Source organism: Tetranychus urticae, chromosome 2, assembly GCF_039701765.1.
Source record: "Tetranychus urticae isolate SD_2017Ah chromosome 2, NJAU_TeUrti_SD_1.0, whole genome shotgun sequence".
In the NCBI taxonomy this organism is placed as follows: domain Eukaryota; kingdom Metazoa; phylum Arthropoda; class Arachnida; order Trombidiformes; family Tetranychidae; genus Tetranychus; species Tetranychus urticae.
This window is the reverse complement of record NC_142959.1, coordinates 6,680,280-6,705,062: the sequence shown is the minus strand read 5'-3', so window position 1 is coordinate 6,705,062 and position 24,783 is coordinate 6,680,280. Positions and strand designations below refer to the sequence as shown.

General features: G+C 32.5%; 1 protein-coding gene and 3 long non-coding RNA genes across 6 annotated transcripts in view; 1 reads left to right on the top strand and 3 right to left on the bottom strand.

Annotated features, from left to right (window-relative positions):
• LOC107366082 (cell adhesion molecule Dscam1) overlaps nucleotides 1-24,783 on the top strand; it is a 70,256-nt gene that overhangs the window by 37,053 nt on the left and 8,420 nt on the right. For both annotated transcript variants that reach the window (XM_015933656.3, XM_015933657.3), the window contains exons 4-8: nucleotides 6,504-6,782; nucleotides 7,519-7,691; nucleotides 18,338-18,572; nucleotides 21,478-21,639; nucleotides 23,962-24,246. In XM_015933656.3, coding sequence (XP_015789142.2) covers nucleotides 6,504-6,782; nucleotides 7,519-7,691; nucleotides 18,338-18,572; nucleotides 21,478-21,639; nucleotides 23,962-24,246 — 1,134 coding nt within the window. The remainder of the gene's footprint in view (nucleotides 1-6,503; nucleotides 6,783-7,518; nucleotides 7,692-18,337; nucleotides 18,573-21,477; nucleotides 21,640-23,961; nucleotides 24,247-24,783) is intronic.
• LOC107366089 (uncharacterized) lies at nucleotides 1,566-3,875 on the bottom strand. 2 transcript variants are annotated; one of them, XR_001569550.3, is made up of 3 exons: nucleotides 3,095-3,875; nucleotides 2,905-3,014; nucleotides 1,566-2,825 (listed from the first exon to the last, which is right to left on the bottom strand). It is a non-coding gene; the product is annotated as an uncharacterized LOC107366089 (long non-coding RNA). The 2 variants fall into 2 exon arrangements; XR_001569549.3 differs by having other exon boundaries at nucleotides 1,693-2,825; nucleotides 2,895-3,014; nucleotides 3,095-3,858.
• Nucleotides 3,908-4,316, bottom strand: LOC149093766 (uncharacterized). The gene is made up of 2 exons (XR_016198658.1): nucleotides 4,179-4,316; nucleotides 3,908-4,096 (listed from the first exon to the last, which is right to left on the bottom strand). It is a non-coding gene; the product is annotated as an uncharacterized LOC149093766 (long non-coding RNA).
• LOC107366088 (uncharacterized) lies at nucleotides 4,780-7,520 on the bottom strand. Its single transcript, XR_016198657.1, has 3 exons — nucleotides 7,206-7,520; nucleotides 6,145-6,909; nucleotides 4,780-5,387 (listed from the first exon to the last, which is right to left on the bottom strand). It is a non-coding gene; the product is annotated as an uncharacterized LOC107366088 (long non-coding RNA).

The window sequence follows — 24,783 nt, the reverse complement described above, 5'->3', positions numbered from 1 at the left end:
TTTTGAATAATTAACTAATTAAAAAAGTAAACGTATTAAGTGTTTGATAAAGATAGTTATTTTAAAAAAGGATAGTAAAATGCATTACAATTTGAATAGCGCGTTTTTCAAACTGAAATTTGAGGGGTCGTCTCCATATTTCCACCCTATCCACCCTGGTTTATATGTCCAATACTTTTGCTTCTTTCATCAAAAGACATCGCTCTCGTTAAAAACTGGCTCGAGCGTTTCATGTACTTGCCTTGTAAGTGTGAATGGCAAAGGTAACGTTTTGCATTATTGATCAACAAACATTTGATTAACTTCAAAGGTTATTGTTTACAAAAATGGAGCAAAGTAACTACAAGGGAAATTACTGTATGCGTTTGGCTGTTTATTTATTTCTTGGTTTTTTTTCTGTACTGTTCAGCTCTACAACTCACAACCTGAACGTTGAGTAAATAATAATGAAAATGAAAAAAAGCAACTCTGAGATTGAAGATGGTAAAGAGATGAGGAAAGTGGAAACTCTTAGATAAATAGAAACTGAAACTGATATTGAATTTGAACTGGAGTTATTTATAAATAATGTAAGATAAATAAAACACACGGAAAGGGTAACAGTGAAACAAAACAAAAATGTACAATAAACAGAGTTTACAGCATTGAAAGTCGACTCTTTTCACTTACAATGAATTTTCAGGTTATTCAAAAGCCAAGAAAGCGACAAGAAAAGCTGACAATTTTCCCAATAATCCAACCTTTTTTGACAAACCTGAACCTTAAGCTAAACAACAAAAAAATGTTGAGCAAAAAATGCCAATAATGAGTTAGTTTATCCTAATTTGGATGCAAAAAATCGAGTTGCAAGATAGAATAGAAAATGAAAGGATAAGAGAAAATCAGATTGTTCAGATTCCATCTGTGAATGGGATAAACAATTGATCCTGTTGAATAAGGAAATGTTGACTAAATAAATTGCTATAAATAACAAAAAAAGTAAGTCGATAGACTATTTGAAAATGGCTCCTTTTTTGCCTTCTTGGGTTGCCTTTTCAAGTATTCAATCCTTGCCTTAATCTTTTCCAGATCTGATACTTGAAAGGATATTAAAAACAAATTAATTTCATTTTTTATCGTTCTTATTCATCTTAATTAATCTCTGTTAACTTTTGAATTTAATTAATTATTGTTAACGTTTTCTGCTTAAGCTGTTCATCGTCCAAAGGCAATATGGCTTGAATTTGGAAGTTGCTTGTTACATTATTTGCTGTGTTGTTTGGCCTAACTGCAAGTCGATAACTTTATTATGTTTGATTGGAAAACCATTTTTCAACTTAAATAAGATAAATGATTATGATGATCACAAATTATTTCATCGTCATCTTTATCATCATCAACTTAATATACTTTGTTTTTTCTTCTTCCATTGGATTCTCCGAGATTCTGGCTTTCATCGCTTTTTTTCAACCATTACACTGAAACCATTTAACCTTCTTAAATTGCTATTTTCAAAGGGTCATCATAAAATATCTCTTTTTGCTTTCTAATGGACATTATCATTTCTTAATAACGTTATTATTATGTTTCATTGTTGTTATTATTTATTGTGGCGCTTTAAAGAGAGATCAACGTTTAAATCAACTGTTTAACTAAATTCAATTAAGCTTTTCTTGGTTACACTATTTTCAATCATTAAAGGCATCTTCAACATTGAATTGTTTCAACAATTTACTTTGCTTTATCAACTATTTATAAAGTCAAATGTACTTCTAGATTTAGATGAATGGTGAAAAATTTTCAATCTAATAACAGTTTGCAAATTAAATTGTTTCAACTACAATTATTAACATTTTGTTTACTTTCTTTTGTTGTATAAAAACCAATTTCAATTCAAGTTCTTCCACTTTGTTTTCCATTTTTCTTTGTAAATAACTCCGATTATTACTGAAATAATAATCATTTTGTGCATTTCTCATCATTTCCTATTATTGCTGGTTCTTTAAAGACTTTTCCTCTTCCAAAGAAATTCATAATGAAAATGAGTAAAGATAATTTGTTGATAAATTTGTGTTGAATTGTTTCAATCTTGTGATGCATTGTCTTGTCAACAACCATTTGCTTTCAATTAAACTTGTCTTCAATGCTATTTTTAGAAACTTTGTAACAGCTCAGACTTGATCATTTTAAAGGTTGAACAATTGTTGATCAAGGATTAGTCCTAGTTAATCTTGTGGTTCTTTATTGATTTCCTGAGTCCAGTTAAAGGATATCCTCATGGTATTAACCTCTTCTCGTAACTGTTAACAATTATCAGCATTTGTCTGAATTCAATCTTTTCCTTCTCTTTCGTTTTACTTAGTTTTTTAACATTGCCAGACTCTTCTTGATTGACAGTTTCAATTAATTCAAATAATAATTCAAGGTTTAACCATGCCTGTGACTTGCTTCTCCATAATGATAGCTAATAGCATTTACACAATGTCATCAGAAATGAGGATGAACACAAAAAATCTTTACAAGCTAATCATATGCTGAAGTGTTTTTTTATGCTCCATAAACTCATATTCGCCTTCAATAATTGAATTAATTGTTTCCCTCCTAATCTTGAAGTTTATTCATAATTAATCTTGTGAGCCTCTTGGCTGGTAATTGGCTGGTAAATTGCTTCATATCACAACAGAATCCCATGTAAACTCTAATATTTGAGTAATCCTGGCAGTTCCAACTTGTCTCCATCATCAATGGTTTATAAATCAGTCAGTTAAAAATGAAGATATGTAACATCCATAGAAGAAAAAAACTGTCCAGTTGAACCATGATGACAGCATTTTGTATTCAGATACCTGCATAAATAAGGGGAAAAAGTCATTAGCAATTGTGATTGTTTGATGGAGTTTGAAAAAATTGATTACTTTTCCTCACTTCTTTTAATCAAAGCTTACGTGGTTACGATGAAAAAACCACAAATTCATGTTAACAATTATTGTTGCCAGTGTTGACTTTAGGTGAATAATACAAGTAAACGTTTATTCCTGTTTGAATAGAGAGGAAAATAAAGAAATATATTAATAGAAATAAATGTTGAACATTATATAATTTAGTTTAAACGTACCCTAAATCTATTTACAAAATGACAAACCATCAGGCAAAATGAATTGATGCAAAGTAATGGAATGTCCCAGTGATGAATATGAAGGTGGATAAAGGAGAAGCAGAATGATGCTGATGATGACGATTATGATGATAAAAAAGGAGAGAGAGAGAGAGGAAAGGAAAGAAGAAAAAATCAACATGAATGTATCATGGTTTAGGTTTGATGACGAGAAGGAAAAAAACTTAGCAAGTTGAAAAAAAGCTGCATGACTGAATCGTTGTTAGGAATATATTTGAAGGAATGAAAATTGTAATGGTAGACTAAAGTAGGTAACCATTTGATTACATATAATGGTTGACCGAGCTCAGAGTAACCATATAAATCTATTACACAGACTCATAGGAATATATATCCAACTATTTGGATAACTATAGTTAGATGTAAACATTTTTTTCCAGTTGTGAAGAAAATGATTTCAAGTTAAAGATGATAGAAAAGGAAGAAGAGGCGAAAAAAGCGAGGAAAGAAACATGAAGGAGGTGAAACAATAGAGAAGGGAAAAAAAGATGATGTTGATGATGATGAAGAAAAAATAGAATCTGTTTCTGTATTTGGTTCATCATTTGAAGATTAAAACTGATGCTTTCAATCAATATGATATTAGGCTCATCTTTTCGTTATGAGGACAAGAAGAAGTTTAAGGTGAAATGATGTTAGTTTTTTCTCTAACTTTCTTCTAGTTCATCATCATCATCATCATCATCATTTTCTGAATCTTGGGAAAATGAGTTTACTTTCAGACAGAATAATGTTTTGTTAGATCAAGATGGAGAAACAGAAACATAGTTTAGTTATATATATAAATATATCCTTTTTTTGATGATAACTTCAGTGGGAGGTTTAGCTGATGGTCGCTATTGACATAATTGGTTGCCATTAAACACTTGATCGCTCCCGCAACTTCCATTGAATAGGTGCTTTTAAAAGTATCAAAACGATGAGGTTAAGCTCAATATTCAACTATAAATAGAGATGAAGGGAGAAAGATTTTTGTTAGTTACAATATTAAAGGGAATCAATCAGTATTACGAGTTTTACTTACAATAATATTTTGTTTACGGTTCAAGATATCAGTATTGTTTCAGGATAATCAGTGATGATGATGGTGGTGGTGATGTTGATGATTTGGATAAGTGAGATGTAAATTGATTTTCCATTTGAAATGTTGTTTTTTAGATTGAAAACAATAAAATATTTTCTCTTTTCTCTCTTTACTTTTAATGTTCAATTTGTTTCCATTTGCTGTTTCCATATGTGTTGTCAAATTTAGAATCATCAACTTATCATGATTCAATGTTAATAAGATGGTAAAGAATAGTAAATCAGGTAAAGACTGTCACGTTAACCTCTTAATGTACAGGTAATAGATTCATATTCACCATTCTAGATTCGTGTTTCTCGATAATTCCATTTGTTCATGTTGATGTTTTTATGCATATAATATAAACATTTGGAAAGGTAAAGAACAGAGAATCTGAAAAACAAAGAAAAAAAAGAACTTTTAAATCATATTCATCTAAATCACAAGTCACAAAGTCAAAAGAAAAAGTGATTTACCTTTTCGACTTTGCAGGTAATTTAAACGGCTAAACGGTGATAAACATCAAACATCAATTGATTTAACATGGTTAGTGAGAATGAACAAAGACTTACATGTAAAGGTAAAAATCACGAAATGTAGAGATTGATACAAAAAAAGCAAACAAACGAAACAAAAAAGAGAAATGTTGAAGTAATGAATGATATTACAAGCAATTGTGTAAATAATATTTCCCTTTTGGTTAAATCTGTTCACCAAGATTCTTGGTATGTAACATAATAGGCAAACATTCATCTTTATCTTCATCATTTCTACAGATTGTTCAGTTTATCTCGTTGGTTCATCTATGCAACTCCTTGTTTCCTCCATGCTTATTGCAACCATTTTTTGCCTTGTCTTTCTCCTCTTCTCCTTGATTCCTCTTGTGATCATCTTTTTATTCATCAACCCCTTTCCACCATCATCATCATTATCAACAGCAGCAGCAATTGATTGTTTCCTTGTGTTATAACTATTTAGCAATAAGAAGAAGAAGAAAAAATAGCCGACTGTACATGATTCCAACTATCCATGGATGTATCTTTAAATGTATGTTACGATTGACAACAATTGTCAGAAGAGTTTTGTCGAGTTTAATCATCGTTGCACCAAATAGAGAGAGTAATAAGCAGCTTCTTTTCGGGTGACTTTACCAATCGTTTGACATGGAAACTGGAATGTAGAGGGAAAAGGAGAAAGATATACAGTTAGAAACAAAAATGACACACAAAATCATATATCATTATCAATTTAAATCAATCATCTTGCCTTTTGACAGAAAATTGTCTAACACAAGAAATAGCCTTGTAATTGCCTTTGCCTTTTACGTACAGTTAAAGGATGAAGAGACTTGATCTTCCCTTTACTAGCTTATCCTTTCATCATTGTTTTTACCCACTTCGACTACCTTTATCATTTCAATGGCAACATTTTTTACTTTGTTTTTATTGATTATGATCGATCAAGTTTATATTTATGTATGTAATAGTTACATAAATACATGAAGATGGAGAAGAAGAAAAATGTCTCTCTTTTTACCAGACAAAAATGTAAACATATTAAGTTGGAATTACACTTTTGTACTGGAAAACAATTGTGATGACAAGTAACGTCTGAAAATGAAAAATCATTTTCATCTCAATGGATTTGGAGAACCACTTTTTTTTCAACAAAAAAATCATATATTAAACTGATTATTGAACACACACAAAAGTTATATATTAATAACTCTGCTAACTCGAGTCAACTTTTGGATTATTCTTGTACATCACACACTTCATGTAATACATGAGTGTGAAAAGCAAGTTTTGAAAAATGATTCTCAATACCCTTTGAGCTAATCAACAAATTGGTTTGTCGTCAACAAAATGTGTTGATGAAAATGATTTTGCATCTAAATAGTGAATTTGGTTAATCATTAGATTCTTACAATTATACTGGAATATTGTTTTTTTGTGACTTCCTTTTGCTCTTGCAAGTATTAGTAGAGGAAGAAGTAAAAAAACAAAATCAGTTTGTCTCATGATTCCTCTGGAGATCCATAAATCTGATGATGATAATGATGATGGTGACGAAGATAATAGTAATAATGATAAGGTTGATGATAGTGTTGATGTTGATCCCAATTACTCTTTGATATACACTTCTAAGCTATTATGATCATGACATTTATTTAATAATCATGTTACCATTGTTTTTTCTCTCCTCTGACTGTCTTCTTCCTTTTGCTTTAACTAACATCAATTACACTGGAAACCATCAAACATGAAAATTACATTTGATTAACAGCTCCATTGTCCGCAAAACTGGTGCCTTCAAGTGAATCAACTGATGTTGGAAGTTCACTATTTCTTAACTGTTCGGTAACTGGCCATCCAATAGATTCAATAGTATGGGAGAAAGATCATAAACCAATTAAAGGAGATTCATCTGAACTCGGGATACATTTAGTGGCAAAAGATTTGCTTCACATTGAATCGATCAAAAGTAAACACCGAGGAATATACCAATGTTTTGCCTCAAATGAATACGAATCTGTCCATGCTTCATCACAAATAAACATAAGAGGTAATGAATCTTGATTCCAAATTAACAATAAAAATCCTAATCCACCAAGAATAAACATTGAGTGTAAAGCGAAAAGTCGAACAGCCAGAATAACAAGATCTGTGGAGTCAGCTGAGTTTGATTGAATCTGTGAGAGAAAGAAAAATTTTATAAAAATGTGTTAAATCAATAATTGAAAACAAATGGTGTTGAGTGAAAAGGTAAATGATGAGTATAAAGTGAAAAAGGTAAGAGATTTAGATGATCCTGGACAGATTTCAAGTGAACAAAAAAAACGCAGACACTAAAAGTTCACAGATATAGCCCTGGTTGAACAGATTATTAAGTTATCCAATTTTTAGGAGAAACAAATTGCTTTTCATCTTCATCTTCTGTTTTCAACACTCAATAAAAACCTTTCCCATTCCATAACCCATGTCTTACTCATCTCTTTTTTCCGTTGCTCATTTTCATCTTTTCCATTCCTTTCCTCCTCCTCCTCCTACTGCACCATTTTTCCCTTTGCATCGTCTGCTTTTCTTTCCTCGTCTTTGTTTAACTTCTTGTTTAACCAAACAACTTTATTTCTCCTTCTATGGCTTTTTGCTTCATCTTTTTTCTTACATCGCACTTGTCTCAACATGGCTTCTCATCACTTTCGATTCAACTGTTCATTTTACAACTGATGATGGTTATATGATGACAACAATGGCGATGATTATCCTGTTAATGATGGCTCATGATTTATCAACAATAGATGATCCTCCTGAGTTTAAGGAAACCTTTAAATCACAAACTTTAGATCCTGGTCCTTCATTGTCACTCAAATGTGTAGCAGCCGGTAATCCGTTACCACAAATAACCTGGACTCTTGATGGTTTTCCAATTCCAGAAAGCATGAGAGTTCGTTTTGGTGATTTTGTAACTAAGGTAAGAAGATTAATAAACAAAGTCAAAATATTTTACAATTGATGAGCTTTTGATTGAGAAGTTTAAAAATGAAATCTTATGCAACCTTTTGTTAAACTGAAATACCATCTGGAATAATCTGGAATCAACTGCAGACGTTAACATAAAGGCGTCAAGTTTGAAAAATGAACCAACATGCTAATTGAATAATCTAAATTAGTAATTGGCATAATTTGTTTACAATTAACAGTTTAAACGTTATCATTAATCAATTTGTTTTCTTGGTAATTAAAGAAAACTGATTGTTGAAAACTGATTTGGTGAAAGGGCAAAAATGAAACCATTAACTGGTTTAATTGAATGTAAGCATTTTGAATCAACAAATGTAACCAAAACTGAAAGATACAATAAATCAACTGATTTTCATCATTTCTCTACCCTTTAGTTAATCACTTTCAACCCTGAAGCTTTGTTTGCTTATTTGCTCTTTCAATCAACGCAATTGTTTTGTTAAACAGTTGACAAACACAGCAAACAGAAACACCAGTAAACTGTCAATTTTATTAACAAATAAAAGTCAACAAATTGTCTCATTAGTTTCTCGTTTTAAAACACCCGCCATTCAATCAACACCCAAGATAGGCAAAGGTGAAAGGGCAACTGTTGGTTATGATGGTGAATTCAAGAAGGTTGAGATGAATCAAATAAAACAAAACACACGGTCAATATTCAGACCAAACAGACATGAAGTCAAAATATTCAATTTAAACAAGTTTATTAAAAATTGTTGTAGATGATGAAGAAGCAATTGACAGATTCAACTTAAGTGAATTAACACCAAGAGGACAATACAAAAAAGATACAAAACTAGTTAAGTTTAAACAGACAACAAAAGTACACCATCGACATACAATATACACCATAAGTGTTAGTGTGACATTTTAGGTATTTATAGTAGGCCAGGTAAGACAGCCCTTTTGAGTCCTCGGTGAGTAAGAGTTTGTTTGACGGTTGAGATGGACAAGTGGAAGAAAACCAAGGAATGTGAGTTCCTCTAGGGATTTGTGTTTGTTGGTAGCAAGAGGTTGAAAATAGCTTAAGTAGGTAAAAATGGTCAAGTTGAAGGGTCAAAATAGCTTCTAGGTTTAAGGGGTGAAATTAGGTGTTGTAGTTAGTTAGAGTAGGCCAATAGTAAATGATTAAAGAAAAGATCAAGTTATTAGGTTGAATGGTTGAGATACAGTGGGCACTTTCCCTAGGACTTTTGAGGGTTCATAGTTCATGGAGAAACTGAGGTTTTCTCATGAACTATGAGTTGTACAGGTAAACAAATGTTACCAACAGATTTGTCTCAACAAGAGGAAGCTAATGATATGTAGAAATATTAAGGAATATCAGAGGTTCCTTATTCAGTAGCTTCATGTGGTGAAATGTACGGGAAAAGGTAAAAATAAGGGTTTTTCATAGTTATCAGTGAAATGACTTATCAGGTCAAAACTAATTATTAATCATTAAGTTCATGATGATGAACTATGAGTGAATAAAGTGTTGAATGTTAGTCAGAGTCATTATTGGTGAAGTTGGAAGATGAAACGAGAAAAAGTGAAAAAAGTCAAAAATTGAAATGAATTTAGATTAAAGGTAAATCATGACTAATAAGTCAAATTGAACATTTAGATAGATAGAAAGGTTAGTTTAAGTTATGATAAATCAAGTAATGTTGATATTTTCAACCAACAGCCTCCCTTGCTAGGAACAAACACAATTAACTAATGTTGAGCAAATTGATACATTTGCTTAAATTTGCTGGTGTTAACGATTTGGTTAACATATCGGCTGGTTGTTTAGTTGTTGGAATATACTCAATTCTTATTTTACCATTTTCTTGATGATCACGTATAAAATGAAAACGCATATCAATATGCTTAGTAAGTTTCGGTAAACAACTATTTTTGGATAAAAGGATTGCACCTTGATTGTCGCTGTAGATTGTGATTGGAGGGGTCAAATGTACATGTAATTCGGTTAGTAGTTGAATGTACCACAAAACATCTTTAGTACATTCACTAATTGAAACGTATTCAGCTTCGGTAGTTGATAGGGCAACACTTTTCTGGAGTCTCGAAGCCCAAGAAACTGGTGAATCTCCAAGTGTCACAGTGAAACCATTTGTTGACTTTCTTTTAACGAGATCACCACCAAAGTCAGCATCACAATAACCATGTAATTGGAGGTCAGGATTCGGATAATTGTAGATGATGCCATGATCAATTGTACCTTTAAGGTAGCGGAAGATTTTCTTGATTGCTCCCCAATGAATGTCATTATAACACGAATTAAATTGACTCGCTTTGTTGACCTGAAAGGAAATGTCAGGGCGAGAGATGATGGACAGGTACAATAATGCACCAACGGCTTCTTGGTATGGAATTGATGCATCAGGAGGATCATTAGTTGCAATCAGTTTAATGTTAGGATCGCCAGGAGAACCAATTGGTTTGCAATTTTCCATGTGGAAACGTTTCAGCAATGATTTAATGTAAGCTGATTGCTTGATTTTAATTGATGAACGATCTGGACTCTGGATAATCTCCATACCTACAAAAACTTGAGGAGATTGGAACTTCATATCGAAAGCTTTTGACAAGGAATTAGTTAATTTTTCAAGTTCACTTTTGTTAGTACTAACAACAAGTCCATCGTCAACATAAATGACACAAATAGTTAAGGAATTTTGATTATTGACGAAAATACATTGATCAGCTTTGCATTGAGTAAATTTATGGTTTGAGAAGAACTCAACAATTTTTGCATTCCACTGACGTGGAGCTTGTTTTAGGCCATACAAGCCTTTCTTTAATTTGAACACTTTACCACTTTTATCGTCAAATCCAACTGGTTGCTGCATATAAATCTCTTCATAGAGATCACCATAAAGAAATGCAGTTTTAACGTCGAACTGTAATAAATACATTTTGTTAGCAGCAGCAATTGAAAGTATTGCTCTTATCGAGTCGTAACGAGCGACTGGACTGTAAGTCTCAAAATAGTCGACTCCATATTTTTGAGAGTAACCTTTAGCTACCAATCTAGCTTTAAATCTCTCAATAGTTCCATCACTTTTACGTTTGATTCGGTAAACCCAACGACATGAAATTACTCGTTTACCTTTCGGAAGTTCAACTAAATCATAAACATTGTTGTCATTTAAAGATTTCATTTCATCTTTCATTGCGTTTAACCAATTAACTGAGTCTGCTGAACTCATCGCTTCATCATAACTTAATGGTTCCAATATATTGTCAGAAATTGAAGCAAGACACATGTTAACAAATGAATTTCCTTTTAAATTTAGGTTGGTCAGTTCATCCTCATCAAGTGGGTCGTAAATGATAGTCTCATCACTATCAGAGTCATTATCATCTTCATTTATATCTTCATCATTGACTCCACATAATTTTCTTAAGTTAACAACTTCGTCATTATTAACACTATCAATTGTAGCTTCTCCATTGTCATCATTTTCGGAAAACTTGACATTACAAGTTACACTAATTTTGTTTGTAAATGGATCGTAAACACGATAGTTTTTAGTTGTTTCGGTGTAACCGATAAATATACACTTCTTGGACTTTGCATCCCACTTCTTTCTTTGTTGATCAGGTATTTTGACGTAAACAACACAACCAAAAACGCGAAGATGGTCGTAACAAGGTTTTTTATTGTACCAGAGCTCATATGGTGTTACACTTTTATGTTTTTTGTTAATTACTAAATTCATTACATAGACAGCAGTGTTCATTGCTTCGGCCCACAGTCTTTTAGGTAATTTACTCGCGAACAACATCGATCGAGCTAATTCAGCAATCGACCGATTCTCTCTCTCAATCAGTCCATTTTGTTGAGGAGTATAAGGACAACTCAACTCGTGAGTAATAACATTGTTTTTCAAAATCGTTTCAACTCTACTATTAATAAACTCTAATCCATTATCGGATCTCATTATCTTCACCTTCGAACCGGTAACCTTTTCAGTCTCCTTAATATGTTCATCAATTTTTGCAAAAGTGTCTGATTTGTGGGTAATGAAGTAAATTGAACGAAAGGAACTGAATTCATCTTTTATTACTAATGCATAATTTGAACCTCTAATTGATGAAACTTCCATTGGACCAACTAGATCGCAATGAAAAGCTTCACCAACCTTTACTCCTCTAGGTACAGCAGTCTTGAATGACTTTGAACACATTTTACCTTTCATACATCCATCACAAACAAATTTATTAGGGTCACAATCAATCTTAATTTTAGGTAACAAACCTTCTTTGGACATTTCAATGATTTTATGGACATTAACATGGGCAAGTCGTTTATGCCACTCGCTTAATGAAGCATCTCTAACAACTAGAGCAAAACTATTTTCATCTTTTCGTGTCTTCAAATTTAAAACGAATGAATTACCAACTGGTCTACAAGTCATCAATACTCTACCCGACTTACTATCACTAATTTCTGTTCCTTCTAATGAGGAAAATAACTTGTAACCTTTTTTCATTGCTTGCATCCATGAAAACAAATTGAATTTACCAAGTCGAGGAGTAAACAATACATTTTCAAGTTTACACTTATTCCATTTTTCACCATCAAAACATTCAGCTAATACTGTACCTTTAGCTATACCAGTAATTTTATTCCCATCTCCAATAGTCAAAGGTATTGGCTCTTCCAATTCAACAAATTCACTAAAACTATTAATGTCACTGGTACAGTGATAAGAGCAACCTGAGTCCCAATACCAAACTAACTCATTTGATCTATTTTCATGTGCTGTATAAGCAATATCATGTTCGTTACTCATTTCATTTTCATTGTTATTTAAAGCTACATTAGCTTGTTGATTGTTATTTCTGTTTGAATAATTATTTCTATTGCTGGGTAAGTTTACATTGTTAGGACGCTGAAAGTTTCTATTTCCTCTGAAATTATTGTTGTTATTGCTCGAGTAATTATGTCTGTTAGAGTTGTTGTTGTTATTGGAATAGTTGTTACTTCTGTTTTGATTGGTGCATCTGTTTGAATTATTTCTGAAGTTATTTGATTGAGAATTCAGATTGTTTCTTTGATTGTAGTGATTGTTATTTCTATTGAAATTATTGTTGTTGTTTGCTCTTCTTCTACAATCATTCTTCAGGTGTCCTTTAAGACCACAATTGAAACAAAATTTATCTTTCACATTATAATGAATTTTATTCGCAGGTTTAACTAACAAGGCTTCACCTTTCTTACTTGGGTTACCTTCATTTATACGTTTCTCTGTTCGCAAGAGATTAGCTTTCAACTGAGCTAGCGTAATTGAATCACCTGTATCTATTCTCATTTCAATATTTTGTCGGAAATTTTCATAAATAATCGGTAAATCATCTAAAACTTTCATTACAAGATTTTCTTCATCAACATCAATTTTACGATCTTTATTTAACTTAATAGCAGTCTCAAGTTCGGAGAAATAACTAGCAACTGTATGAGCCGAAGTGAACTTTACTTCAATGATTTTTCTCTTGACACTGAATGAGCTTTGTTTAGTTCGCTCTTCTCTAAAATTAATAATATTGGTAAACATTTCATGAGCAGTGGTAGCATTAATAAATAAACTTGTTAGACTTACATCTTCGGAATCAATGCTAAGCATGATTAGTTGTTGAGCGGTGGAATCTTTGACATCCCATTCATTGATTTCGGTGTTTCTTCTGGTGATGTCACGTTGAGTGAGAGTAAGAATCTCATCAGCATTATATTCAGATGGACGTGATGATGAACCGTCAAGAATTTGAAGTATTCCTTTGGATTTACAGATGGTTTCGATGGACCTTTTCCAAACATAATAATTTGTCTTGGTCAATTTAATCACTTGGATTTCGTTGGGAATCATGATGGTGTTGTCGGTGATGATTATTCAAAAGGATGATGTTTAACTAGTGGACACAATAGCCAATATTCAGGTTTAAAGATTTAGTATCAAATACTGATGACAAAACAAACACAAGTCAGCAAAGCGTGACTGGGCCCATAACCTGTTGGTTATGATGGTGAATTCAAGAAGGTTGAGATGAATCAAATAAAACAAAACACACGGTCAATATTCAGACCAAACAGACATGAAGTCAAAATATTCAATTTAAACAAGTTTATTAAAAATTGTTGTAGATGATGAAGAAGCAATTGACAGATTCAACTTAAGTGAATTAACACCAAGAGGACAATACAAAAAAGATACAAAACTAGTTAAGTTTAAACAGACAACAAAAGTACACCATCGACATACAATATACACCATAAGTGTTAGTGTGACATTTTAGGTATTTATAGTAGGCCAGGTAAGACAGCCCTTTTGAGTCCTCGGTGAGTAAGAGTTTGTTTGACGGTTGAGATGGACAAGTGGAAGAAAACCAAGGAATGTGAGTTCCTCTAGGGATTTGTGTTTGTTGGTAGCAAGAGGTTGAAAATAGCTTAAGTAGGTAAAAATGGTCAAGTTGAAGGGTCAAAATAGCTTCTAGGTTTAAGGGGTGAAATTAGGTGTTGTAGTTAGTTAGAGTAGGCCAATAGTAAATGATTAAAGAAAAGATCAAGTTATTAGGTTGAATGGTTGAGATACAGTGGGCACTTTCCCTAGGACTTTTGAGGGTTCATAGTTCATGGAGAAACTGAGGTTTTCTCATGAACTATGAGTTGTACAGGTAAACAAATGTTACCAACAGATTTGTCTCAACAAGAGGAAGCTAATGATATGTAGAAATATTAAGGAATATCAGAGGTTCCTTATTCAGTAGCTTCATGTGGTGAAATGTACGGGAAAAGGTAAAAATAAGGGTTTTTCATAGTTATCAGTGAAATGACTTATCAGGTCAAAACTAATTATTAATCATTAAGTTCATGATGATGAACTATGAGTGAATAAAGTGTTGAATGTTAGTCAGAGTCATTATTGGTGAAGTTGGAAGATGAAACGAGAAAAAGTGAAAAAAGTCAAAAATTGAAATGAATTTAGATTAAAGGTAAATCATGACTAATAAGTCAAATTGAACATTTAGATAGATAGAAAGGTTAGTTTAAGTTATGATAAATCAAGTAATGTTGATATTTTCAACCAACAGCAACAAATTACAGCATTTGTTTCTGATAAGAAGAAATGGTTTCACTTGAAATTAGGATAATCAGAATTGAGGCAAAAAACGTATGAAAAACATTAACATTTAATGAAGCGAAAAAAAGATTAACAAAAGGATTAGAAAGAGTTGCTCTTTCCATTTTGATTAACAGAAGTAATTGAAATTATCTCATTTACCAAATGATGGTGAACCCAATCACAATTAGACAAGTTGAAGATGACTTTCAAGGATTCAGTTAATAGACGGTGTAAAATGATTACAGAATATTATGCTCATTGTGAATGCAAATTCATAGGCAAGGTAAAGGATTGAAATTTTGTCTGATTTCCCCTTCTAAAACTGGTGAAAACCATTGTAACCCATTAGATGAATTTAAAAATATACAAGAAATGATAGCAAGCTTAATTTAGATTTTTATAAATTCCTTGGTGAACGATATTTTCCAACTTATCTTATTCTTTATTCATTTCTTTTCCTCTTGAAAACTTATCATTTGCTCTCTATTTTCCTTCTGTGCTTCAACCTTATCCTGCTAAACCTTAATTTCATGTAACTTTTTGCCCATAATTTAATCATATTTTACTTCTCTTACTCCACAAATAAGGTTGCAATGGAAGAGAGTAAAATATGGTAAAAAAAGAAATGGTAATAAGAAATTTAACAGGTATATAACTGTATTATAAAAAGATGTTGAAGACGCACCAGAAATAGGCAGTAAATGTGTTCACTGTGAGGTTGCCAAGTGATTGATTCAAATTGCTTCAAGGAAGAGGAAATGATCTGGAGAGAAAGATGAAGAGGAAGATGCTCTTTTTTTCGATGATGATTATGATGACACAAAGAAAAAGGTTAAATAGTTTGGTTCCTAACTTACATCTTTGTTGACAAGTTAAGTCTCAATAGTAATTTAAAGTGGTAAAAAATGATTACAAGTATCATACAATAACCAAGTTAAATGCATGTCAATTTTTTAACCTTGTCTCATCATCATCAATTGAATGGGTGTTTTAATGGCACCAACACCGAGAAACACTGAAAAATACATCAACATCATAAATTGATTTCCAATCTCTGAATGGATCCATGAATATTTATCCTAAAGTTGATCAAATCCTGGCTGTTAGTCGGGCCTCGCTGTTTGAACTTGATCTCTAAGGCCTAACTCATGGGCTTCACTTATTGAACTTGAATCTTTGATCCAAAATCCTTGGTCTAAATAGTTGATTTGATTCTTAGATTTATCTCTTCGACCTCACTATTCGTACCAGTTTACATAATTGAATAATTTTGAAGCTGCCGACACCTTTCTTTAACTGCTTAAACCAGGTTGCTTTAGTTGATTGAATTTTCTCAGGATGGTTAGTTTAGAGATTGAGAATTGCCATTCAATTGTTGACCAAGTATTAGAGTGTGTCAATCAATTGGATATCCTTTCGACTATCCAATGAATCCAAACATTTTAGTCTTCCTTTTTCTCTTGTCTTCCTGTCCCCTGTAATGATAATAATAATAATTTCATGGTTAAATGGACCTCTAAAAAGGTATTGAAAGGATGTTGAAAAGGAATTATTAGGAGAGAACGAAAGATGAAGATGAAGATGATAAGCAAAGATGAAAGAGTAATATAACAACATTGTCTTGGTGTAATAGTCAAGATACCATGTTTCCGGTCACATGAATTGATACTAAATCTTGCTTATCATTGGCTCAGCATTTCATTTCTTGCAAGTTTTTCTTTTTCTACCCATCTTGAAACCTGCTCATCTAATTATCATTTGCTATTATCGTTTGTTTCTCTTCTTCTTCAAAAAAGAGAAACTTCATCTTCAATTGTGGAATGAATCCATGAATATCTTTTGGTAAACTCTTTCCTTTGGTTTGATCACTTAAACTCGCCCAAATTGGCTTGACACTCAAAACAGAGATAGATGTGAATGAGATGAAGAGGATAAATTGAATGGAAGAAGAGGAAGATGAAAGGGAAAGATACAATAATGATGAGCATCTAAAACAAATACAAAAACCTTAATGATTCCAAGAAGATGTTCACTTAACTGTATCTTAATTTGCAATCAAACTTTCCCTTTCTATACATCTCACTTTGTTTGTGGTCAATTTAGATTTCAACGCGAAAAGGTAAAGATTTAATGAGCAGCTTTACATATTTCAAGAGCTTTCACTTTCACCAAATTTTGCTCGTCATTGAAAAATACAGCAGCAACTAAATTCACAAAGATAAAGATAATAATAAAAGTTAACAATAAAAGAAATTATTTGTAAGTTGTAAATGATAAAAATAAACCTTACCAAGTACATGGTGTAGGAAGATGATGTTAACTGTAGGCCCAAACAAACCAATGTAAAGCTGAACAAATAACGAGTTAAAATTGAATTTTTCCTCTATTATCTGTTATAAATTAATCCCATGTGAAAAATTGGACAAAACATTTACTAATAATGAACAAGACTTTGCAATCATCGCTATAAAAAACCCTTTCAATGGCTATTTTTATCAAAATTTTGAAAAACAAAATCCCAATCAAAGGGGAAAGCTTTCAGCTCCATCTATTGTTGAAATCAAAATGCTAATTGGGAGTCAAAAGTAAACAAAGTCCATCGACCATTCAGTGTTTTGAATATCTGTTGACCAGAATATTGGATTAGAGTCCAAATTGATTTAAGTGAATTAAAGTTTAACATTTCAGTGACAATAAACTGTGAAAAGAATGTATTTATTCAAAAAGTGAAGTACAATTTCAAGATGAAAAGCAGATTGAGTCGGATTGTAATGTTGCTTCAACTCATCATTTCACCTCACACTTGTCCAGTTATTATTTAAAATTGCCATCTCTAATATAAACTTCAATCTTTACCATTTGATTTCACCTTTAACTTTATTTTTCTCATGTTCAACTTCAGTCCAGGACAAGAGGAAAAGAAGAGAAGAAAAAAGAAGTGAAAAACATTGAAAATGAAAAGTTTATTTTATGTGTGTTGTTACATGACTTACACTTGACTTTTAGACTCATTTTACGAATCAAATGTTGACAGCCATTAACATCAACAAGAATAAAATGATGATGATAAAAACTCATCATAATCATCATTTATAGAGAGAAGAAGGAAAAAGATTTCACATCCAGAGAAAAAAAGATACTTGTTTCTCTTCCATTTGACCCATAATTTGAAATAAAAAGCGCAAAGTATTCAAAGAAGAGAAGGAAAGATGTTGAAAGATATAAAAAAGACGATCATGTTGATCATCATCATCATCTCACCATCATCAATTGTAAAATTGTCCATCCATTGATAATCATATTTCATATCCAATTCTTAACTGTATCTTCATCTTTTTTCATTCCTTTCACTCCATCCATTTCATCATATCACATCATTTCCCATTTTCATTGCCATTTCTCATCATTTCTCTTCACATTTTTTCTCTCTCTTTTCCTCCTTTCACCATCAATTACCATCCCCTGATTGCTGAACAATTAATAGGAAAATTTGGTCGTCAGTTATGTCAACATTTCAGATGTGCGAGTTGAAGATGGAGGTGAATATAAATGTAAAGCTGATAATGGAGCTTCATCCATTGAACACGGTCAACGTGTAAATATCAAAGGACCACCAACAGTTCGGCCAATGGGAAACATAACAATTGTTGCTGGTGACCTTTTACTAATCAACTGTCCAGTCGCTGGTTATCCAATTGAATCGATAACATGGACAAAAGGTAAGAATCGTTTTCAAACACTTTCCATTTCAAGTCAACTTTGAAATGAAAACTGTTGCTTTAGTCTTGTCTTGATATCAACTCAAGTAACTGGTAATGAGAAACTTTTTTTTGTTTCGTCTTCAATTACATTTGTTATGAACAAGATAACGGAATAACAAGTTGACCAACCATGAATTACAGTCGTTTCAACCATATTTACACATCTTTGTCTTTACATTTCTTTTTTTCTCTCATCATCTTCTTTAACCATTTCCATTGCGATTATTTTACTCTTTTTTTTATTATTATCATCAGGCTCTTGAAATGGCACATTCATTCAGTGTATAAATTAACCCAGACTTGCCTTGTCCCTTGTTGCTCTCTTGTGTTAACCAAAAGCTTCTTTGAATCTCTTATACGCAGTACAAATTTATAATGCAGTAAAAGCATCTACCGAATGCTTAAACCTAAACAATTAGAGATTGAATTCCGACAGGAATCAACCATTATTACGATAAATTCTCACTTAAATTGTGTTTCTACTCTTGTATGTTTTGCTTCTCAAACATTTCCTGTTCTCCACTTCAACTAACTTTTATTATTATTATTACATTTCTTTCCTCTTTCATCTCAAAACACTCTTTCATCCATCTTTATCTCTATCTCCAACTGCATCTTTATGCTTCATCTTTTCGGTGAAAAGTCTAAACTAGATTTTCAGATTCGATTAAGAGTCACATTAGATTCAAATTATGTGTATTGTCTGAACCCAAACTCTGTTATTGTAAACTTGCATAATATCTCTGAATCTAGTTTATTTCATCCTCCCACCCGATCAAACTTCACACACTATGAGGTCCATCAATGTTGCCCTTGTTTACAATTCCTATTATGAAATTGCTCCCAAACTCCCAAATCATCCATACCAGCTCTTCCTCTGAGCTTTCACTAGTTATCACTCCAAACTCATCTCCAACTCCCTAGCTCTCCTCCCAGCCTCACTCCAAACTCCCAAGTTATCCATCCCAAGCTCTTCTCTGAGCTTGGACTAGCTATCACTCCAAGCTCATCTCAAGCTCCCAGAATTTCACTCCAAGTTCTCCCTCTGGATTCTCCCTTCCAGTTTAAGCTCACAGTTCTTTCCCTTTCACCTCTCTAGATCAGAGACACTATTTCAACTTCCCTTTAACCGTGTAAGTAAAGAAACAGAGTAATGGCATTTCAATGTTTCCATTTCCCTTCCTCTCTTCGCACTCTACTCCACTACGTAGCTATCCATAGGTCGTCATCTCTGTACAAACGCGCGAATTCACGTATTCATTTTTCCCTCTCAAATTCCATCATTCCATTTGAGTTCCTCCACTAGCTTCCTCATTCCGATAACTCGCAATTTCTCCCCCTAATTCATCCTCCCAGTTTTCACTCCCAGATTTCCTTCCCTGTTCTCCTTCCCAGTTTGCCTCCCAATCTGATATTGTTATTTTTCCCTCAAAATATTCATCTATTCCTTTTGACGCTCTATTAGACTGCTTTTACAGCTGACTCAATCAATGATACTTTTAATGATAGTGAATATGAGGAAAAAGGGATTGCTAAAACAGTCTATTGCAGCAACTCATATGATTGTATATTTAGTCGTAATATGAATCAATCTCTGGGTTTTTGGTGCATCCACTATCTTCATTATTCCTGTCCCTTTTGGGTTTGGTATACAAACACATAAGCAGCATGATTGATTGTCCATTGAAAAAAAAGTTACCAGACAAACTGTGTTATAGCCAAACAGTTAAGCTTCTCGTGAGATTTAAAAGCAATTGATTTGAAGCCATGAAAGTATCACTTTGATAATGTATATTATCAACTAGCATGTATCAAGTGTATCATCATCAGTTTCATCACCCTCTCTACATGTGAATCATTGAACAAATTACACTTTGAATGAAATAACAGAGCCAAGGAACAAACTAAACCGGCAACAAAAAGGTAATCAATAACATTATCGATAGTCAAGTAAACAAGAAGGAAAAAAAGATTCAACTGTTCATGTTGATATGAAAGCGCATCACACATACAAAATAACAATATTTATGTTATCCTTTTGTTTCTCCAACCTTTTACATTGAAAGAGACTTTAGTTGAAGTTGTAATTGTACAGAAACAATGGTTTTATATTATTATATGAATAGTAAAGTTAATCAATAATTAAAATATTAATTTAAAGACAAAAGCCAAAAAGTATGTAATGCATACAACAAACTGATTTACTTTCCTATCCCATTGGATATAAAAGGACTTGCAGTTGTTGTTTATTCACAATGGTTAATTATAAATGAGAGTTAATGATAAAGATTACTTAAGCTTTCTTTACTCTCAACAGTTCATTTGTTATTAAAGATTATGCTTAAGCATCCTCCTTTCAATGTCTAGTATTGGAAGCTCAATTCAGCTGACATTTGTTGTTTATAATGTAGGGTTATCCATTATCAACTGGGAATTGGTTTGTCCAGTGAAAGATGATGAGCCAGAAAATAAACCAAAATCAAGGTTAAACATGTTACAAGGAAGAGTCATTGATATAAATTAAGAATGAATAAAGCGAGTTGAACTTCATGGATGAACTTGAGATCAAAGAAAAGCTGGTCTTTTGGGTTCGACCGAAATCATGAAAATGTTTTACAGTAACAATGAAAGGTTTTTCACGTAAAAGGGTCTTCTTTAGATACGATCTTGTGCAACAAGAGTGACTTTGTTAGGTTGAATAGAAGCTTGTCTCTCGACTTGAAAATGTTGGTTTTCTGTCATTTTTCTTTCATCTTTTTATCGATGAATTGAATATTTGTGATTTATGCTGTTGCTTGTATAATGATTATCGATGATTAATTTAATTGTTTTATTTCTTCTTTTTCTTTTAAATGTATTCTAGCTGGACATAGACTGCCCGATAATCATCGACAAAAGGTTCATGATAATGGTTCACTTGAAATACATCAAGTTGAAAGCTCAGTTGATGAAGGTTTTTATGCTTGCCTTGCTCGTAACAAACAAAACCAACAATCTGAGTCCAGTTTATACATTAGTGTTAAAGGTAAGTGAAATTTTGTTGATGATCAACACTTTATTTCAACTTTAATCCAACACTTGACAGTATATTTATCAACATCCAATTCATTAAATCATTAAGTCCAGTTAAACAAGGTTAATCTTTTCTCACAAAATGTTGATCATCTTTTCACCATCTAAATCAATCTGCACTTAAACCAAATTTTACCCTCAAACAAGTACATTTCAATCACTAACACTTTCATTTCAGCTAAATAATCATTCAATTATACAAAATTTTGTCAACTGTTAATCAACTTCAAACATGGCGCTAATCAGTTTCCCTCGCTTTTTTTCATCAAATCACATGACAAGTGACGATTTCAATGTAACCAAAGAGTAACAGAAGATAGTTAATTTTTACAAATGCAACCATTAAGATTTATTTCTTCGAGTTAATTGTTCCTTTATTATCAGTCATAACTTATAACATTTTCTTCAGATGATTTCACTTAAATTGTGACCAAGTTTACTCTTAAACCATGTGAAATAAACAATAAATGTGTGAAAAAGGGAAACAAAAGGCGTATTGAGCTGTAATAATTTGTGACTTTGGTAACTATGAATGTACCCTGGAGTTGAAGCTTTATTAACACAGTTTAATCAAAACCAAGTTGACCAATGGTTATATAAATCATCCTGATTATATCAAAATTGATTTGGATTCGGACTCTTCATGGTTCCAACTTGCAATTGGATTAGCGAATTTTTCCCGTTAATGTTTCACGCTTGACTTATCAGCAAGTAATAAAATGGGCGTCGGTTTACTCTCTTTCCCTCTTTCTGTGGACAAACTGGTTAAATTGTGGTCATCTCGTTGTTTATGAGCCAATTCCAGTGCTTTCTAAAGACTTCCAGAAGCAACCCGTTCTAATGGGAAAGTCAATGAAAAGATGGAGATATGAAATATCATCAGACATTATGCAAAAGATTGATATGTCGACCCGTGTTTTTTGGTGGTGACCAACCCCAGGATATTTATAAAGACATCAAAATTGGAAGTTAAAGGAAAAAGATTAACCATAGCATTTGTTCTGAGTATTGACTATTTCTCAATACTTTTCAATTTGAAGCTGGACTTGATTCATGAGATGCAAGAAAATGGCTATCGATTAATTATTCAATCCTAAAGATTTCAAAGGTTTTCATCTAAATGAAAATGAACTATTCTCATCAAATTGTAATCCTGTTTCAACAGTAAGCAAGACTTCTGTCATCTCTACTGTTACATACTCAGCTAACCAGCAATCAGAAAGCTAAACAAGGCAGAAGTCCATGGCAGGAACAAAAAATGCCCACCAAAAGGAACCCATTTTCTGTTAACAGCTTCTTTCTTCAATCGATATTATTCTCAAGTTTTCCCTCCTCACCTTCATCTGTCTTTATTTTTTCTTCCTCTCCTCCTTTTTCCGTACTTACACTTTTTACTCTATTTTTCAGCCAAACACTGTGTTACCTTGAATTTAGATTAGTTTGTTGTCTTCAACTTAAACTTCACCTTAAAAACAACTTGTTTTTTCTTCATCTTATTGTCATCAGCAACTTTACCAACTTATACAGAATAAGAATGAATTTAAGTTATTGCGAATTCATTGTCAAGTTTCACAATCTCCACCTTAATTCTGTCCACTAACATTATTCGAGTAAACTCTTTACTAACCTGATAATTTACTCAAACCCTATTACCATCTCTTGAACAAAGATCCGTCAACCTTTCCATTCTTCCATAAAACTCGTGATATTTTGTCTACATGAAAAGCTTCAAATTTATTCTAAAATTTCAATGGTTCCTGACAAACACACACTTAAGGAGACCATTTTTACAACAAATTACCAGACAATTTTCAATACTCGTTGTCATGTTGATTTGAAATGTTGACGTAAACCAATCAATTTAAACATTTTCCAAGCTTAAAGCTGGAAAATGCATAAAATCCAATCAATGAAATGTATTTGTTTTTACATTGATTAACCAGAAAATGAGAATCAATTTTGCTTCATTTTCCCAGCAAGTGAGGTCAATTTAACCATATTAGCCAAAAGAAAGCCAAGATTCTTTAGCCCTTTATATACACACTCACAAAGACCATTATTGAATAAACTGTTTAGTCCAACAAGAATCGATATCTTTGATGAAGAAAAAAAAGTCTCATTTTTTAGTTAATCACTGTAATTGTAATTCTCCAAGAATGCAATGCTTTTTTGCTTCTCTTATTAATTTTCATTTTATTTCTTCCCTTCTTTTTCTTCCCGGCTTCCAATGTTATTCCAATGACTGGGGATTACACATAAACACACACTCACACAGTGCGTCCAACAATAGCCAACTTCTCATTTCCTGCAAACCTCAGGGAGGGTCAACGAGCATCAGTAATTTGCACAGCAGCCAGTGGTGATTATCCGATTCATGTTAAATGGTTGAAAGACAATGTTCCCGTTAACCATCAACGAGGCATCAAAGTATCCCAACTGTCTGACTATTCATCAATCTTGCTCTTTGAATCACTGGCATTGGAACACAAAGGCAATTACACTTGTATAGCAACCAATGAAGCTGGAACAGCAACTCACACTGCCCATATGATTATCCATGGTGAGTCAAGAAAAGAAAGTAAAAGTGGAGAAAGCAATAGTCGAAAGTGACTCCAAGCTAGGGAAAAAAAAGGAAAAGCCAAAGTGGAAGAAAAATTGAAACAAAAAAATCTCATCTCTTGGCTGCAAATGACCATTTCAATAGCTTCAATTGTGAATCTTCAAGATACCAAGAAATGTGCTTTTACTCTCTGAGTTGCTTGTTATGGGACAAAAAATTGGTCAAACAATTTTTTGTTTTTGCTTCTCATGGAAATGTCAACTTTCACCTTCATCATCAATTGTGTTGATAATTGAATTTGATTCCTGTTAAAGGTAATCAGAGTCATGGAAAAAGGTCACCAGATGATTTGTCTAACTACATTTTTGGCCTTTTTGTAGTTGAATAGTTGTTTGGTTGAAAGGGAACACACAGAATGTACAAAATAGCAAATAAGAAATGGGTAAAGACAAGACAATTAAATTGAATCAATTGTTAGCCTGACTATTTACTGTTTGTTACTTCACAATTTTCACTGAAAGTGACTTGAATTTTAAA